The sequence below is a fragment of the Etheostoma cragini genome, chromosome 24 (genome assembly GCF_013103735.1).
Source record: "Etheostoma cragini isolate CJK2018 chromosome 24, CSU_Ecrag_1.0, whole genome shotgun sequence".
Lineage (NCBI taxonomy): Eukaryota > Metazoa > Chordata > Actinopteri > Perciformes > Percidae > Etheostoma > Etheostoma cragini.
In genome coordinates, this window is record NC_048430.1 from 7,533,039 (window position 1) to 7,551,758 (window position 18,720).

Below are 18,720 nucleotides of genomic sequence, written 5' to 3' on the forward strand. Positions count from 1 at the left end.
ATCGTCGCACGTTTGACTTAAACCTTGGACCCCTGCGTCAAGAAATAAAGCTCTACATGTAGGCGCGGGCTATACCAACTGAGCTACCCGGGCGTCCGTGCATTTGTCTTGACCTAAAGGAACTTTTTCAACTCGGATTTTCCACTGACTCTGTTACAAGCATGAATCACGCAATCGAGTATGTAATTGAAGGTCTTGTTAACGTAGGACTTAGGCCGTCATTACAGTAAATCCACAAAGCATTTAATTACGTGCCTGCAGACTGTTCCAACACTAGACAGCGTTCTCCCCACTCAGACTTTAAACAAAGCAAACATGCAAGCACATTTGAGTAGAAGTGAATCAAGGCGAATGTGGAAAAGGTAGGTTTATGGCCCACAATATGCTGTAATCCAAAACAAATCGACTTTTGTTGATACTTTGCTGTGTTGTCTCTAGGTGAGGCCCAAGCTGTGTTAGCCAAAGCTGAAGCCAAATCCAAGGCTATTCGTCTGCTGTCAGATGCCCTGGGTGAACAGGTACAAAGTAGATTTCACGGCTTTGTCATTAAAGGATTACAGATGATCCTGGGTTATTTGAAAAGACCAAAAAAAAAAAAAAAAAAGTCATCCCACAGAGTATTTCCCAGTGATCAGAATTGTTGGTTGTGTTCCTGACAGAACGGGAATGCTGCGGCCTCGCTGAGTGTTGCTGAACAGTACGTCTCTGCCTTCTCCAACCTCGCCAAGGAGTCCAACACTGTCCTTCTGCCCTCCAACACTGGGGACATTAGTGGAATGGTCACACAGGTATGCTGGTTTCTGCCCACTAATAGACTTTGGGATTTACTCTGAATATGAATTTGTCCACAAAATATGTTACAAATCTTGGCCTTATGGTCATTGTAGGCCCGGGTTATGCTTTTGTCTAAATTTGAATATTTCACGATACATGGGTGCTGATTCAAGTTGTATTAGGATTCTATAAGTATTGGGATTGGACAGTATAGAGATTTTCTTTAACAAAAATAAAAGTATAGAATAATAAACTTTGGCAGACAATACATCATTACATGCCATTTAGCTGTTGCTTTTGTCCAAAGCATCTTACAATTCCTTATATATATATATATGTCAGAGGCCCCACTCTCCTGGAGCAACTAGGGGTTAAGTGTCTTACAATTACACCCAGATCTCCCACACCAAAGGCATGCGTCACATCCATTGCGCCATCACCACCTGCGTGAGATACGAGGCATTTCTATCTAAATTTCTTATCTAAAAAGAATGCACATCACATGTCAGTCAGTCTTACCTTTCATTTGTAAAGAAGAACATACCATGTATTTTCTGCTTTCCCTCTGTCTCGCTGGGAACCGATATGATGAAGTTGTTGTCAACAGTAGCGAATAAACAATATTTAGGTGAATCCTGAATTAAAAAATAAAGTTGATTCTAGGGATAAGAAAGAAAATCCATACATGTACGATTTTCCATTTCCCCCACCCCGTCACCCTTATTGTTTGGTAGGTTTTCATGATGAAAAGTCACTTACTAAGCTTTTAGTAGAATGTTGGTAACACTTTCCTTCCTGTTCTACCCTCAGGCCATGACCATTTACAGCACGCTGGCCAAACAGAGGCCAAAAGTTGAGCGAATGAAGACCAAGACAGATGAACCAAGTGAAGAGGCTCCAGTCCAGTCAACAGCAGCTCAATAACTGCTCTAAACTGTAGCTGAAAGGGAAAACATAAATTACAAATAATCAGAGGGAGAGGTTTTTCCACAATTGTGGAAAACAATGGCACCGCTTTGTGGACTCCCTCAGTGTCTGGTGCAAAGGGCACTCTATCTACCGCAGAGCACTGGAGGTCATGACGGAGGAACGGCACTGCATAAACCGAGACGAAGCCGAGCAAGGACGGCTGGGAACCTGAGCCACAAATGATATTACTTCTGTTGGTGTTTGTCACATCGCCTTTATATGGACGTTTTCTGGCTGTGATATGTTTAAAATATAATTGAATTTATTTTCAAAAGCAGTTGGTTCTGTTTTTTGGGATATAGATAAAAGCCTCAAATCACTTTGTTAAGGACCCTTTAGAGACTGTAAGTTTAGGATGACAGTAAAAAAAAAAAAAAATTTCATTTGGCTGTTGTTGTGGGTATAATGCAAATGTGGACATTCAGAAATAAAAATAGTGTGAATATTGCAGCAGTATGGTTTCTCCAGTTGTATTGGTAGAACATCTCAGTTCTACACGGCACCTGGCGCTCAGAGAGAAGTTCTCACTTTCTACTTAAGACCTACAGTAAATTGGTGTTGGTGGGTAGTTCCCATGAATTTTTACTAAAGTTCATCTGTGGCATAGCATGGCAGCTGTTTTACAAACCAAACTCATTCCTGGGACGTAAAGAAGTTATCACTGTTAAAAACGTTTGAGTAGACGTTCAGTTTGTCTAAGCATTGTAATAGGACCGCACTGAAACACAAAAACATAGGAGGTCCACATTTTCTAAGATGTGCACCTGTAGGAGAAGCAGTTGATAGTCTGCAACGGACTCATTTAAGAAGAAACGCTCTGTAGGCCGGAGAGTGAGGACCACCCAAGATGACGCAAGATAAGCAACGTAATGGCAAGTAGTTTTTTTCCAAATCATTTTTCACTTGACTTTTATAATTGCATTAGGTTTATAGTCAGCCTCTGGGGAGGATCGTGGGCATTAAATATTTTATCACAGAGGTTTAAAAATTTACCTTACCCTTTGCTCCCCATGGAAACAGTTAATCCTTTACGCATAGACAGACAAAGAGAATGTCATCTCATACATATTTAAAGTGCACTTTGAAGCAGGTGATTTTTGTTTCCTTTTTAAAACATGAAAATTAGACCCTTGAGAAAGCCTTTGTTGCAGCCACAGAGTTCTATTAAACAGGAGAAATCCCCAAATAAGACTGATAACCTCTCTCTTATTGTCTAAATCTTTGCTCCACTCACATGTTTAAGTGGGGAAAGCAATGACTGGAATGTGGAATTTGGTCGACAGATTTCAACACATAAAGCGTACTGCAAGCAGACACTTGCCACCGTGTGTGAATGTGTGCGTTTGTGTGTGTAGGGGTGTGCGTCTTTAATCCTTGAAAAGGCTGGCAGTGACTGGCCCAAAAATCGGATGTTTTCTCATTCAAGCGTTTCCCAGACACACCTCTCTTTCTCCTTCCTTGTAGTCAGCCTCCTGTCTCATCTCCTTCTCCCGTCTGTCCATCTTCCCCATAATTTATTTTACAGTTGTCTGTAACTGCTTCGCCCTTAGAGAGGGAAAAAAAGAAGATATAATTCAGACAAAGCTTCTGCTGCTGCTCACCTCTCCTTGCCCTCCCCTTCTCCTCCTCCTCATCCTTCAAGACACACACACACACACGCAAACACACATGCCCACAGCCTTGGGGGCAGTATAGTTAAGGAGGTATGTAAAGTTTCATTTTTAGGACCTTGAACAGCAAAACCAGAGGGAGAAATAAGAGAAGAGGTGAGAGGGGGAGGGAGAAAGTATGAACGACCGGGGTGGAAAAGGTGTTTGGAGCTGCAGGTGTGAGACCCAATTTAGTGGCTTTATTTCTGTCCCTCTCTCACCCAAAGACCAGTCTTGACATTGAAATAGTGCTTACAGAGGTGAAGAGAAACCAATAGGAATTGGAGACAGCTGACATGAAGCAAAAACACCAGAGAGAGAGAGACACAGCAAGGGTATTAGCAGCTCATAAAAAGGCACTTAGAGCTGCAGCTCAGCAATTCACATATTCATCACCACTGGGCTGCTACTGAAGACACACACTGTTAAGTGTCAGCGGCAGCTGCTCCCGTTACCAGAAATTACAAAGATGGAAGGACAAAGACTTCAAGATAACGAATCTGTGAGGAAGGGAAGAGTGATAAGGAACATGTGAGGATTATCTGATTTTGTTGAAGCTCTTTTGTGCCTGAGAGAATGTCTTTTTGAAAAGCTATATGTATTAAAAAGAAGAAAAAAAATTGCCTTTCCAGTTTCAAATTAAAATCGCATAAAAAGAATAATGGCATGTGTTAAGAGGAAATTCATGAGGCGCTGCCTGCTTATGCCGACTGCAAAGCCTGCAATTTCTAGGTAAAAAAAATAAGTGTGCCAGTTCAATCAGCTATAGCGCACGAATCGTCTCTCTCAAATCCTTCACTCCGCCCACAAGATACAATCCTTCCATTCTTGTATTCTCTCTCTCATTCACTCCACTGGGATGTCTATGAGCAGGATGCACATTCATTCTGTTTGGACAAGAACTTAATACCACAAGCTGGACACTTTGTTTTAAACCTACTTTCTTTTCTTAAAAAAAAAAAAAAAAAAAACTCCATTTGGAAAAAGGATTTGGAATAAGCTCTTCCTTCTTTTTTCTGTCTTTGATGCTTTTCCAAGGATCAGGGAGCCTGAAAGAAAAAGTTGTGACAGATTTAGAGAACGGCAAAAAAAAAGTCCAGAGGGAGACAGACAGAGCTTTGCCCCGAAGGTTCCTGAGGAAGAAACGAGACAGATAAAGAGGCAGAGATAATCAGAGAGAGAGAGGGAGGGAGGGAGGGAGGGAAGAGTGCAGCTGTTGTGCGAGGAGAAAATATAGATAAAAGAAAGTGAGAAGGTGCACAAGTGTGAAGGGCGAAGGAGAAGAGACTGACAACACAACCAAGGCTGGAAAGAAAAAAAAAAAGAGTGTCAGCAAATAAATTAAATCGGGTTGGAGACGTACGGCAAACAGTCACCTGACATCAAACAAAACGGTGAGAATGGAAACGCAGCACGACACGAGGAAAGACTTCCTCTGAAGTCCAAAGGAGAAAGAAAACAGGAGCTGGGTTTGACGCAAAGAAGAGGAGACGATTCCCTCACCATGTTTTATTCAGCTGGTTTCCCAAATTCAAACAACCTGCGCCGGAAGAGCAACTTTGTCCCAGGATAGAATGAAGAGAGGAGCAAAGAGATACCTGCCGAGTCTGTGATACCCTCCTGCTCCTCCTCTTCTCCCTTTCTTTCACTTTACATCCAGCTTTAGATTCACTAACTTCCTCCTCCTCTGCCCTGACATCTCCATTCCTCCCCACCTCTGGATGATACCCCTGGTATCACTATGTGGATACCAGCTTTGCTCCTATGGATTCTTAATATCAGCAATTTATGCTCAGGACAAGACTATACGGACTATTACCAAACTGGAGACATGGGCACCGAGGTGAGACATTACATTTCTTTACAATCTGGTAGTCTGAATGAATGTGTGGAGAAAGGTAGCAAATGCACATGCTGCCGTTAAGAAAACGATGTCAATTGTACACTTTGGCCTTTACCAAATCTCAAACAATTTGAATGGGAGATTTCAGAGCAGTGCTCTCAATCATCATTTAAACACCAAATGAGAGAATTGGAACAATGCTTTTAGTAAAGCTCTGTTTACTATGGAAGTCTCATTATTGGGGGTTAGATCAAGATAAAGAGCTCTTTTAACAGAGAGACCTGACAAACACAAGATGTGTTTAAAACTACAACCCAGTGTAGAGAAGACCTTTTCTTTTAATGGGTTTGATTTGGCACAAGAATCTAATTTGATTTTTTAGCTTTTAAGCAAGGAGTTTTTATAACGCTGCAACGTTTATTAGATTTACAAGAGTACGCATCGGGGGAAGGAATATCCGAGCTCTGTGCTCGTGAAATGCAAACATTTTGTCTTTCGAGAGTTGAGAACAAGCTCTGAATTGATAAGGTGTGGAGATGATTAAGATTGAGCTGATAGCATCCGAGATGGTATCGTCGGCATAAAAAAAGGACATTGTTCAGTCTAAACAATATACCAACAACGTAGGGACTTGATTTGATCGGCATCCACAGCCCAAACCAGGAAGATATGATTTGAATCCTCAAAACCAATTTAAAAAAAGTAGCTTATTTAGTTAAATATTATGATCAAGAGTATCAAAAGCCTTGGGCAGACTTAGAAAGAGTGCAGGTCTAAAGTGCTGTGACTGCTGTGGTGGAAGGACATTATTTTCATCCAGAAAGGCTACATGCGTTGTGAGAAGACCAGCGATCCCTCATACAGACAAGACAACTTAGATGAGCTTAAACCATCTTTGTAATGTGTTCATTCATCCTCTAAGGCGCTTTATGTTGGCTTTTCCCAAACATTTGTTTTAATAATGTATATTATCATTGTTAAAATGAACTCAATTACCTGGCAAACTACTACTCTTAGTAGTAATAGTAATAAATATCCAAGGGCTTTAATGCAATCATTTGGATTTACCCCTAAAGCAACTAAAGGGGGTCTAATTAAAGCCCCAGCTTATAAAACCACTCCCTTTACCTTACAAGAAACATCAATTTCTTAACATAGTTCCAAACATGTTTCCAAAGCTTGTCTCTGGGATGTCATTTCAGACAATACTTTATTGCATAATTCTGTGGAAACACAACTGCTTCGGTTTCGAATGTCTACTTTACTGTAAATGCTGTTTACCCGCCAACCGGGAAACTATTCGGAGTTGTTCTGTGGAAGTGTTCCTGGTGTTGAGGGAAAAGCTTCTTCCTTGTCAGAAATGTCTTTAATAGCAGTGATTTATGATCGGCTCTGTCGTTTATTGATGTTAAAATAGGTTTACTACTAGGGATTGTCATCCAAATGCACTGGAAGAGATCTTAAGTAATACAATCCTCGTGGAATTGAATGAAGGAATCCCCACACAGATTTTGATGCAACTAGCCAGTTATCAATCAAAAAAAAAAAAAAAGATAGAAAAGAAAATTGTGTGTGTGAACGTAATGTTAGCGTCAGACGCAACACGTTTATACTGGAGGAAAGAGTGACTAACGAATGCGTCTCTGTGCCAGCAGTATCTCATTCTGAACCCAAGAGCGTTGGTCATTCGTCCATTATGACATCATAGTCCCACAGCAATGACCTCATGTCATGTAATCAATTAACGCAAAAGGAGAGAGGGAGAGAGAGAGAGAGAGAGAGAGAAACCGAAAGAAAAAGAGGAAATCTGGAAAGACCTTGAAAGAAAAGCATAAGAGAAAATAATCCATTCTCCAATTATTAATGACAACTGTCCATCAACATTATCGTGTGATTGTTATTAGGTTTCAATGTTAAATTGTCTGAGTTTGAATACTAAAAACTGGCCAAAAAAAAAAGATACACCTGCAGAAATGATGAGTGTAAATCAGTAATGCTGTAAGTAAAGAAAACAAATTGGCAGTTGTAGCCTCTACTTTACTCTAAGGGTAATGGTTTTTCCATCAGCCTCAGCTGCACATTTTAGCATGCGAACATGCTAAAATAGGATGGTGAGCATGGTAAACATACCTGCTAAACATGCATGTTAGCATGGTCATTGTAGGCATGCTGATGTTAGTTGTAGCTTAGGATATTTTAAAGTGTGGTAGTATGAGATACTTATTAGCTTTTCATAGTCATTTTATTACATAAGTAGAAGGCGGTCTGCACGCCCTCAGTTTGGAGAAGCAGGCAGGAGTCCCAGCACAAAAGCAAAGCAATGTACTGCTGTGGATGGGGGCAGCAGCTGAAAATATTTGATTTATATTATTTTTATCCTAAAAAAAAAGAAAAAAAAGGCCCACCAAAAAAAAATGAAAAAAAAGAAATATCAATGTCTCAACCTTGTGAGCAGGCAGCCTTTTCCTACGGGGAACTGAAGCAGTTATCTATGCTCTTGTCAAAGTCACCTGACTATATTGACAAAAACAACACCAGAGTTGCTGGTTTACCGCTGCTTAGATAAGTTAGTTTGTATGTTCTATTGCGTGACTTTTGGGTTACAAAAAGATCAGGAGCTAACAAATTAACCAATCAAGGCAGTGATAGGCCAGCAACCCGTGTTCTGCGAGGTAAAATGATTGTTTTTGTCAATGGAGTCTGGTGGCTTTGATGAGAGTTTAGATACCAGCTTCAGTTCCCCCTGTGTACACTACAAGGCCGTTTGAAAGCAAGGTAAAGCTGTGAAAATATTTTAAATAGTGTATGCTTTAACTAATACAGATTTTTTAGGTGGCCTTTTTTAAAGTTGTCTAAGACAGATTTTGCTGTTGCCCCCATCCACAGCAGTACATTACCTAGCTTCTGTGCCTGTCCTCCTGCTGCCAACCGCCATCCACTGTATGTAATACAATGAATATGGATAAGTACCTCATACAACCCTACTTCAAAAAAAATCTAACTCTCCCTTTGAAGCACCACTGTAAAGCCTCACAGAGTATGGCTGTAGCCTCTTAGTCTTGTAGTCAATGTTTAGAAAAAGAAGAATTGTAAAACATTAATTGATGCCATAGGTTACACATATGTTGAGATATGAGATGGCTAAAAAGACAGGGGGAGAGAGAGAGAGACAGACAGATAACATCGGAGATCTGGTTTCTGTTTAGGTAATGCCAGCTGTACCAGTCCGTTCCCTCTCAGTCTGGGAAACTAAACAACCACGCTCACTCCCCGGAGGAAGAATTAATGTGTGACACTCTCAGCTGACATCTTATCCCCACAGATGATACAGTAGCCAGTCAGACAATTTACCTTTTTTCTTTCATCTACTGTATCTTGGAGGGGAACAGAGTCATCTATCATGACGGCAGAAAAATCATTATGGCGATGACTCACAGCAGCAATGTTTTATAGCTCTACGGTAAACTGAGATTTCATTCATGGACCTGATCCACCACATAAAGCCATCTCTGTACAACAATTATAATAATAATGTGGGTGTTGGTTGAGCTGACAATATCCTGTCTGTTTGGTCCATTTAAACCGCGGATGGGATTTAAGCAGGGCTAATGCACTTTTAAGAAATTCACAGAAGCGCCTACGTAGGAGACTCAAAGTTGCTAGTTTAACTTGTCATGGAGGGCACATTCAGGAAGGGTAGCAGAAAGAAATTGATTTCCTGACAGGCATGATCTAGAAAAGGTGATTCGTGCTTTTATTAGTTCACGGTTGGATTACTATAATGCGCTTTATGTTGGTCTGAATCAAACCCCCTCACGTCTTCAACAATGCTGTTGCTTGGTTTTTGACAAATACATCTAGACGTGCACACATCACTCCCGTGTTCTACACCCTACATTGGCTCCCATTGCCTTTCAGAATCTATTTCAAGATTTTTTCGTTTGTTTTCAAGGCCTTAAATGACTCGGCCCCAGAGTATCTGTCCAAGATTTTAACACTGCGTCAGCGGTCTTCAATCAACTGGTCTTAGAAGTCCTAAGGTCCAGGTATAAATGGTAGGGTGATCAGGCTTTTGTGGTTGCTGCCCCGAGACTCTGGAACAAGTTACCCCCTGATATTTGCACTATTACAGATGTCGCTCTTTTTATGTCCAAACCTATTTGGTTAGAATGACTTGTAATACTTAGTAGTGGTGTGACAATTTTCCTCTGCCGTTTCTATATAATCCTTTGATTTTACGGTTTATGTTTAATTAATTTTTGTGTGATATGTTTTATTCTTGGTTTCTGATGTGAAGCAGTCTGGACACCTGCTAGTTACTGTAAAGTGCTACATAAATGCTGGTTGATTGACTGATTGATTGATTGATTGATTGATTGATTAAGTAACCAAAATGACTTTCAGATGCAGTACAAAAATGTAACCTCATTGGTAAACTTGCTCAGATTACAGCATCTTGCTCAAGGGCAGGTATTTTATCACATTGCCTGAGGTGATATCGTTTGAAGTTAATAGCAGTCTGAAAGCTTTAAAAAGGGAGCTACCAGAAATAACAAGAATAGCAATGCTAAGACAAAGAAAACTGATTTTGCAGCTTCCTTGAGAACTCAAATGCAACAATGTGTGCGGGTGAGGAGAGGACACACGTACCCATAATAACCAACAGTAGCCAACAGCAACATGTTACAACACATTGGTAGCTGAGGTATTCACTGTTTATCCAGCTCAAACCAGCAAAGCTTACACTGTTAACTGAACAGTAATAGTTTCCCTGACTCAACAAATCACCTACCCAATTCTAACATTTCAAAATATAAGAGTGTTGCATTTGTGTCTGTTATATTTAATAACCAAAAACAGCATATATTGGGTCTGAAATTTGTGACTTGTGTCAAATGCCAAGACTCTCCTTATGTCTTGTCCCCCCCTCTTAGGGACGTTATCTACAAATACACCGCATTCTGTCAACACATGAAGAACTAAAAGTGTATTTTAGCTAAAGAAATAGCATCATTAAAGTCCCATTTGTCTATATGATTCCTTCCTGTCTTCCAGGCTCCAGTACTGTCAGATGACCAGGCCAGTTTGGAGTCAGTGACGAGCGTGGATCAGCTCATACAGCTTCTATACCCCAAATACACTTTGCTTCAGCACTGCCTGACGAAGAAATCATGGCACGCCTCCTCTTCCCCCTCTTTTTCTACCTCCTCAGCAAACCCTTTAGTCCACTCTAAAGATGAGGACCTGTGGGGTCAGCCGAGGGAGGAGGCTCTTTTCAAAATGGACAGGACTTTGGAAGGTAAACATTTAGATACTTCACAAACAAGTACTGTACAGTGAGTTTAGTTGCCAGACAGTGCTTGAGTTTAGATAAAAAGCAAACTAGTGGTTTCTGACATAAGACCATTATTAATTTAATTTGTGAAAGTATATATAGTGTACGGAGTACCAGATCACTTCCAAAAACTCAAAGCAATATGAAAAAAAATCCCAACTTAATAATTATAGCCTATTATGGTTATTCAATTCTTTCATATGAAGGGCCAAAGATGTTTCTGGATGAAAGGCCACGCGCCAAAAATCAAACGACGACGTCATGTAAAAATCTATTACATTTGATTCAAAATGAACATTCTAAATCTCAAATAAGATTTTGGCTGCCTCTCAGCCAGTGAAGTGAACATGGCTCGCAGCACATAAGGGAGAACAAGGAGTATACCCTAAATCTTGTAATTCTTCGTGGATAAAACTTACGTCAGGTTTAATAGCACTATTAAACAACAATGTGCTTTACATTGCTGTAAAACTCAGATTAAGTACTTTTTAGCTGCACAAACGCTAGGTTTCATAGTCAATAAAGTTAGGATTTAACAGCACTTTTAAAAATAATAGAATAAGCGTGAGCATGTCAAATGCCTTGACGGGCAAATACAAAGGGAGTAGGGGCTAAACTTGGCCCGGGGGCCCCAAACTGGGCAGCCTCGCTTTAAACCCTATAGTGGACTTTTCCAGACAGATTTCTTTGCACCGGAGACAGACAAAAGTAGGAGGTAAATGCAAGATAAAAAACTCATGTTGGAAAGAAGACTGGAAAATGAGAATTAGACACATTGGTTGATAATTTCCTGCCATCACCTCAAAACCTCTAATAACAGACCTAAGTGCTCTCTTGTATTTTGATTCAGTTGCTACATTGCATTTGTTTTCAGTCATCTTAGAGGAGATCCAGCGGACCTCATGCCAGCCCAGAGAGGTGTGTGTTGAGGTCGCCAAAGAATACCCAGAATCCACCAGTCAGTTCTACCTCCCTCGCTGTGTGGCGCTGCATAGGTGCGGAGGGTGCTGCACCAACGAGGCCTTTTACTGCACCAACACAAGTCACACGTTCGTCAACAAGACAGTAAGTGGCACAGCTGGATTCTTACTTGTATCTGGCCCGTTTACGCTCACGTTAGACAATTCTTAGCACTTAAGTTTTTGTACACACTACATGATCGTGTTGGTATTTTCTGCTCTCACACTTCGAACTGCCTCAGGAAAGAGGACAATGGGAATCTATCCAATTGTGTAACAACTTCATCTGTATCGCAGTCCGCCCTACTGCAGTGGGACACCTTTTGGCTACAACTGGCCATCAAGTCAACACAATACACACGCACAGTTGCACAATCATTACATCAACCTCTGCACAGTCACAACCAGCAATGTTGTAATGAAAGCGGGATTGGAGGAAGAAGAAAACAGAAGGGAAATAAAATGTCGTCTCTCTCTCTCACCTTCATCTTTCTTCCTGCCAGCTGATGGAACTGTCCCCGCCCAGGATGGATCGCTCAGTCGTCATGGTATCCTTCGTCAACCACACTTCGTGCGAATGCCTCTCCAAGCGGCCGCTCCACTCCATCATACGACGAGCTGCATCAGATCACCTGTGAGTGAGAGTGAGGAGTGACGTGTGTGGTGCGTTTGTGTTTACAACCTTTTGAGTCATTTGTCCGGTATCCATGCATTTAGAATGTGTGCCTCTGTGCAGGTGTTCCCCACCTGAAGTTCCCTGTGCCTCCGGGTCATTATGGGATCCAACGAACTGTGTGTGTGTCTCTGCAGACACCTTAAACTACTCAGAGAGAGAAACAGGTGAGCTTGAATAAGTCATGTTAGAGTCAAATTATTCAGTTGAGATGACCCATAAGGGGTTTGAGATGAATGAGTACACTTCTGTGCTTGTTTGCTGTGAAATACTGGGTACCTTTAGCATTTTTTGGGCTCTAAAAATCAATCAAATGAGTCACGAGGGGACACGTCTCCATTTTAAAGACTTTACTAGCCAAAAAGTGGTGTAGAGAGCAGTAAATATTTCAGGTCCTTATCTGATAATTTAACAAACAAATACAAACAAAAAAAAAAGCTCTGCACCAATCCAATGCTAGAAAGCAGGGAGGAGTTTTGCCAATTAAAAGCATATATTATAGCAAATGCAATGTTACATCCTCAATAAAAGGGTTGAGACCAGGATGTAAAACAAGCAAAACCTACGCAGTATGTTGCATTACAAAAAAAACAAACAGGATTTACCTCCTCTGTGAGTTTGAATGGTGTGATGACAAAGCAGCAGGTTCAGACTGGGACACCTGATCCAACACAGGTGTTTTCACTGATGAATGGGAATCACCTGCTGCAGTTTGGCAGGAGCCTAAAACCTGCAGAGTAATCCCTTCTCCCCCTCCCCCTCCTCTCCGGCACTAATATTTCCCCCACATGCTATAATATTAAGGAATTGTGCTTTAATTTCTAAATAGATGTATTGTTCCACTTGGAAACATAACTGACAACTCCCAAGTTCTGAGAGAGAATGCTAAATCATTCTAAACATGGCTACACCTAAACCCCCACTCAGCAGGTTTAGAGATGTGAGCCAGATTTCATTTAAAAAACAATTTAAAATAAAAGACTTAACCAGCACAGCCGGATGATACGATATGAATTGATCTGAAGCGACTTTCCCCCCGAGGGAATGTTTATTCAATTGTAACATGAGAAGCAAAAATGTTTTTGTGGTATGTTAAGGTACTTGTACAATCATGTAGTGAACTACAATACCTGCCATCTCCAGTAACTTCTTTTTTTTCCCCTAATAATAAACTGGAAAACCTTGCTTAACATAATCCGTAACGGACTGAAAATAGATACCGATGGGAAGCTGTGCATTCTGCAGAAAGACAAAACAAAGCTGGAAAAACAACTTAATACCCATTTTTTTAACCTTCTTTCCTTGTGGCTTCCAGAGGCGCTGGACTCGGGTCTGCTGGCTCTCTGTGGGCCCAACAGGATTCTGCATGAGTCCACCTGCGAGTGCGTTTGTCGGAATGGACTCACCGAGGACAGCTGCGATCCAGGCTGGAAACTGGACCACAACACCTGTAAGGAAGGGTTACTGAAATATAGTCAACACTATACCACTAATTAAAACCCAAAAATCTGAGTGAAAGATTTCTTTTTAAAGAATATATATGAGGGGATACCAGAAAGAGCCTTAACATTGTCATTCTCCAAAGTGTAACATGCCATTCACATAATAGGTTCTAATGCCTCAATAGGGATGCCAAAGTGCTCTTCTTTTGTGTGAGAAAGTGGTAAAAAAAAAGACCTATCAATTTACTGTAAATAAACCAAATTGCTAAGAACGGGGCTGTCATTCTGAAAGGTGCCAGGCAAGATGGAGCCAGAGTGGATAAACACAGATAGAGGGATCTTGATGGAAAGTAGGCTTTTATGCAACTGTCTAACAAGTCAGAACCTGACCACCAAATATTCAGCAACAAAAAGGTGCACAATCCAATATCTGATCAAGTGTAGTTTTAATTCACCAAATTCAACTCTTCCTTCTCTCAGGTGAATGCCAGTGTGAAGGCCAAGGTGAGGGGAAGTGGTGCCCCACCGGCCAGCGGTGGGATGCCGAGCTGTGTGGCTGCGTGTGTGCCGCTGAGTGTCCCGGGAACCAGCCCCTGAACCCCGACACCTGCCTGTGTCAGTGCAGAGAGAGTGCAAAGTCGTGTCTGCGGCAGGGCAAAAGGTTCAACCCCACCTCCTGCAGGTAGGCGCACAAGTCTGTCCTCGTCCTGGTTTCAACCCTAAGTTCCTCCTTGAGCAAAACCCTGCGGTTCTCAGCTCTGCGGTCTTTTCTCCCCTGTGGAAAGGGTCGCGCAAACAGAGAATGTCTCCTTTGGGGGATGAAATTATCCCAAGTATCCACACTCTGGGTCCCTGCCAACTCCACCCTTAGCTCTTAGAACCCCCCCCCCCCCTCTGTCCTAAGCCAAAAAAATAGTTTTAATAGAGCATTAAATATGTTAGCGGCTATGAGGAAGGTGATATAACATGGGCTCAAGGGACAGTAAATACTTCTAGTACATGGTGGCTTAAGAACATAGAACTTGGCACAAAGGATTTTAGAGCAGGTTTTTACTTAAAAGGTATACTGTCTTCATTGATTATTTGGATTGGTTTGTTTGGAAATGCCTGATTGTTACCTGGCAGACCGCAGTCTGTGGTTACTGTGTCCCGTTCCACATATTACTTCACTCTTACTCAGTGTTTTGCATATGTAGCTAAGGACAAGTCAGATCCTGCATTACAATAACTTCCATTTGGAAACAACTATTTGCCATTTTTTTTCCAAGTTCAAATGCAGCGTTTGTGCATGTTGATTTATGAGGTACCTGAACCCTTGACTTACACGGGGTAAACTGGTCCAGTCTGCTGTGCTCAGCTGGTCCGTCCTTGTGGTGCCTTCACTAGTCTTTATCCTGGGAATCTGCATAGAAAAGGGGCAAGGAAAGAGCGAGAACCACAGCTTTAAGGGTCAAGCAGTTAAAAAGAGGGGGGAGAAGGCAAGCAAACTCTCAATGGACATGTCACACATTCCGAACTCAAGAAAGAAATGCGTTCTTCTTCCATTTTCTTTCGCTCACATGTTTCCATGTGGCCATTTATGGACACGGGGGATCTAAAACATCCAACTGCGGGTCTCAGCTGTGTGTGCGTGTGTTGCATGCGTGTTGGGGTTCCCACAGCCGGCATGCAAGAGATCAACCTCCCTCTGACCCAAGAGGCCTGCAGAGACGGACGGGGAGACTGGCTGAACTCGATGACAGTGAGCAGAGCAGCAATAGGACAGGCTCGGAGACAAATTGAGCGACAAGGAAAAACACACGGGCAGGCATGAGCTTTGATGTGATGGATTTCTAATCGTGGCTTTACACGTGTGGGAAAGTTCACAGACACACACAGACAGACAGACACACACAGAGAGAGTTGCTACAACTTTCTCAGCTTAAGAGGGCTGAAATAAATAAGATCTTTACATAAACTTCTATTTCAAATTTCAGTCTGACTTCCTTAATTGTGCTTTTTTATAAGAAAAATTCAAATATTTTACAACTTAAAGTTCCAAATTCTTTTCAATCTTAGCCTCTTTGGAAATTATGCTTTATATCAGCTTGTGGTGCTACAGTAACTTCATTTAAAAAAACATTTTCTAGCAATCACATAAGTCTTTACAAGCAAACTGGCTTATTAAATCACTGGGTTGAAACTCTCTTATAAGAATTAAGTAACCACAAGTTCAGTATGGATTTTTGAATGGCTGGAGCAACCCAATCCAGCTCTTTAATACAGTACGGGACGTTAGTATTCAAGTATGCAGAGCACATGTCCCTTTCCCATCACACTCATTGTTTTGTCCTTGTTATTTTTGTTTTTTAAAGTTTGATTCAACATCTGGTCACAGGCGGTGGTGCACTGACTACAATACACCTACTGTGATTTTGAAGATGAGAGTTCCCAGAATTTGGCCATATTCCTTCCCTCTCTGGAGAAATACTCCCTCTTTTTCTCACGCACAGAATCGTTTGATGCACGCAAAAGAACTAAACTTGGATCAGGGCTTCATCCAAAAGGGACGTGAAGATCTAAATAGTTGATAGTATTCAAGCCAAGAGAAGAGTATTAACTCCCGTGTCTTTCTTCTCTGTTCCTCTCAACCTCACCCTTTCTTTCCCTTCACCCTTACTTTAAAAACTTTCACTTTCTTCTCTCACTACCTTTTCTCTCCGCATTTCTGTCCACTTCCCATCTTCCTCTTGATTTTTCTCCTTCTCCCTCTGCCCAGTTGTTACAGGTTGCCTTGCAGAAAGCCCCAACGTGTGTGCCAGGCGGGTTTTTACTACAGCCACCAAGTCTGCCAGTGCATTCCCAACTACATGAGGCCTGAGTGGAATTAACCAATCAGAGACAGGAGGAAATAGACTGCAGGTGAAGCCACTTATTGCCTGAAAACAGAGGGACAAGAAGGACGTGCGTCTTGACAGGAGGACAGGAGGGTGGAACTACACATTTACATGTACTGGACTACAACAGCAGCACATGGAGGAGTTTTATTAGTTCTGTCTATGCGCTAATTCTGTCTGCAAGAGGATGGCGGTGCTGAAATAAAAAGGCCAAAACAGCCATCCCATATGCAACAAAACTCATATGAAATTGAGTAATTTCAGCCAAAGAGAGATATCTGACTTTCTGGGACTCTAATAACTTCAATGACACCTGCCTAAAAGCATGACAGCAAGGTGGGATGGACCGATCAGACTCTAAACCAGCATTCATCCCCGCCACAACGTGTTTGAGCAAGATATTCAACCAGCGGCCCGATGCACACACACCACCCATGTGAAATGGAAAGTGGAATTTATAATAACAGACCAGACTCTTTTCTTTTTTTCTTTTAGATGAACTAAGCTGTAGGCACTTTGGCAGTCTTGAGTCGTGAGATGTTTGAGAGGTTGAAGGATTTTTATTGCAGAAATCATGTAATGTGATGTAGCCGGGGCCTTATATTTCCCTTCATTTCTTTTAGCCGAGGCGGAAATGGGGACGACGTGTTTCGGTGGTCTATTCAGAGCGACTATATTGAAAGGGATGGAGTGAAGGTCTAGTTTCATCTTTGTCTCATGTTTAACACAAAGGAGGTTTAATGCCAGACCCTGTTTGATTGAACGCTAACACTCCCAAAGAGCTATTATATCCTCCAGTCTCTACTTGCCTCTACTGTAGCGCTGCTCTCTGAAGGTTTCACTCATATGTGGCTGAAACTGATCACAATCGATGGTAACACTTGGGTCTCTGGATCTTCTGGTAATTTAACTTTTACACACTCTAAGTAATATTATTTGTAAATATTGAAATCTTTTGTCATATTTAAAACTGATATTTTGAAGACCGAATCTTGTGTGGTTGTAAAATACTGTATTTAAGTCCCAATTAATGACTATTGTTTTGCATTAAAACAATTGACATGCCGTTGTACTCTGTTGTAATTATTATGGAGAAATTGAATTTTCTTTGTAATTGTCCATTTTGCCTGCACTGCGAGATTATTTGTAACAGTTCATTTAGGCTATACTATACAGCTTTAAGAAAAACAATGATTTTAGGGCACACTAAATACATTAAATGTTAGGATGATTTATTGAAGAGTAGAGACGATTGTAGTGTTTGTGCTACATGGATGTAGAGAAAAACTGAAACCCGCTACTATTAAATATTTAAAGTAGTTTTGAAGTATTGATTAAAAGCCTTGTCTGACAATGTTTGTTTCCCAGTTCTGTTAATGTTGCAAATTATTTTTTTGGTGTTACACTGGCAGTGGTATGTGAATTCTGGTGCACACCAAATATCATTTGTTTAAGTTTTTTTTTTTTTTTTACATCCAAACTGTCCAATGTTGTCAAAACCCATAATTTACAAGTAATATGTGTTATTGTAGAATGTAACTACTCTGCATGTTTTCCAAAAATATAAAACGTTTATTATGATAATCACACATAAAATGAGAAATTTGTCACTGCTCCTTTAAAAAAACAACAGTATTGCATGTGAGTTCTCTGGCAACTAGAGAATAAGAAATGCCAGTTACGTTGTTCATCTTTCTAATGACGGTCTTGTGTAAAATACCTCCACCCCACAGACACACACATATATACACACACCTCTGGGAGGGAACTTGAGTCTTCCTAAGGTTTCCCGTTTCTTCTTCTCCCTCCTCTTTGGCAGTCCCTCGCTCCCTCTGTCTGCGTCTACCACAATAAACAATATTGACTCAGAGGGAAAACAAAGAGATCGCCTTTCTGTCTGGCCTATGTGACCGTCTGCCTCATTAGTTGACCGTCTGATCTGTGTGCATCATTAGCTGATTACAATGATTAATGGATGAGCTGTAGCCTCGGCAACCTGAAACCTATTTAATCTCCACTGTTCGTTGTGAACATGGACTGTGCCAAGTCAATACATTATACTCAGCAAGGTTAATATCCCCTGGCAGACATGCAACTAACTTGATAGTAATGCTAGAAAATGTGCTCGTGTTGGCAGAAATGTACCCTGAAATGTCAGAAGTTTCAGGTAGTGAGGGTCTGAGGCCGAGGCTACAGCTGG

At 41.2% G+C, this 18,720-nt stretch overlaps 2 protein-coding genes and 1 long non-coding RNA gene across 3 annotated transcripts in view; 2 read left to right on the forward strand and 1 right to left on the reverse strand.

The window, feature by feature from the left end:
* The window catches only part of LOC117939445 (stomatin-like protein 2, mitochondrial), a 5,181-nt gene extending 3,454 nt beyond the window's left edge, over nucleotides 1-1,727 (forward strand). Inside the window, exons 8-10 of the mRNA XM_034864794.1 lie at nucleotides 439-518; nucleotides 660-788; nucleotides 1,585-1,727. Of these exons, the coding sequence (XP_034720685.1) occupies nucleotides 439-518; nucleotides 660-788; nucleotides 1,585-1,698 (323 nt within the window). The 3' untranslated portion in view covers nucleotides 1,699-1,727. The remainder of the gene's footprint in view (nucleotides 1-438; nucleotides 519-659; nucleotides 789-1,584) is intronic.
* A 2,634-nt stretch (nucleotides 1,728-4,361) lies between these two features.
* Nucleotides 4,362-14,131, reverse strand: LOC117939674. The gene is made up of 3 exons (XR_004655646.1): nucleotides 13,496-14,131; nucleotides 12,012-12,161; nucleotides 4,362-4,441 (listed from the first exon to the last, which is right to left on the reverse strand). It is a non-coding gene; the product is annotated as an uncharacterized LOC117939674 (long non-coding RNA).
* On the forward strand, nucleotides 4,429-18,147 carry LOC117939671 (vascular endothelial growth factor C-like). The gene is made up of 8 exons (XM_034865160.1): nucleotides 4,429-5,235; nucleotides 10,291-10,534; nucleotides 11,445-11,635; nucleotides 12,033-12,163; nucleotides 12,266-12,369; nucleotides 13,518-13,652; nucleotides 14,125-14,326; nucleotides 16,403-18,147. Exons 1-8 carry the CDS (start codon nucleotides 5,134-5,136, stop codon nucleotides 16,512-16,514), a joined length of 1,221 nt encoding a protein of 406 aa, XP_034721051.1. The 5' UTR covers nucleotides 4,429-5,133; the 3' UTR covers nucleotides 16,515-18,147.
* Nucleotides 18,148-18,720: the final 573 nt, after the last annotated feature.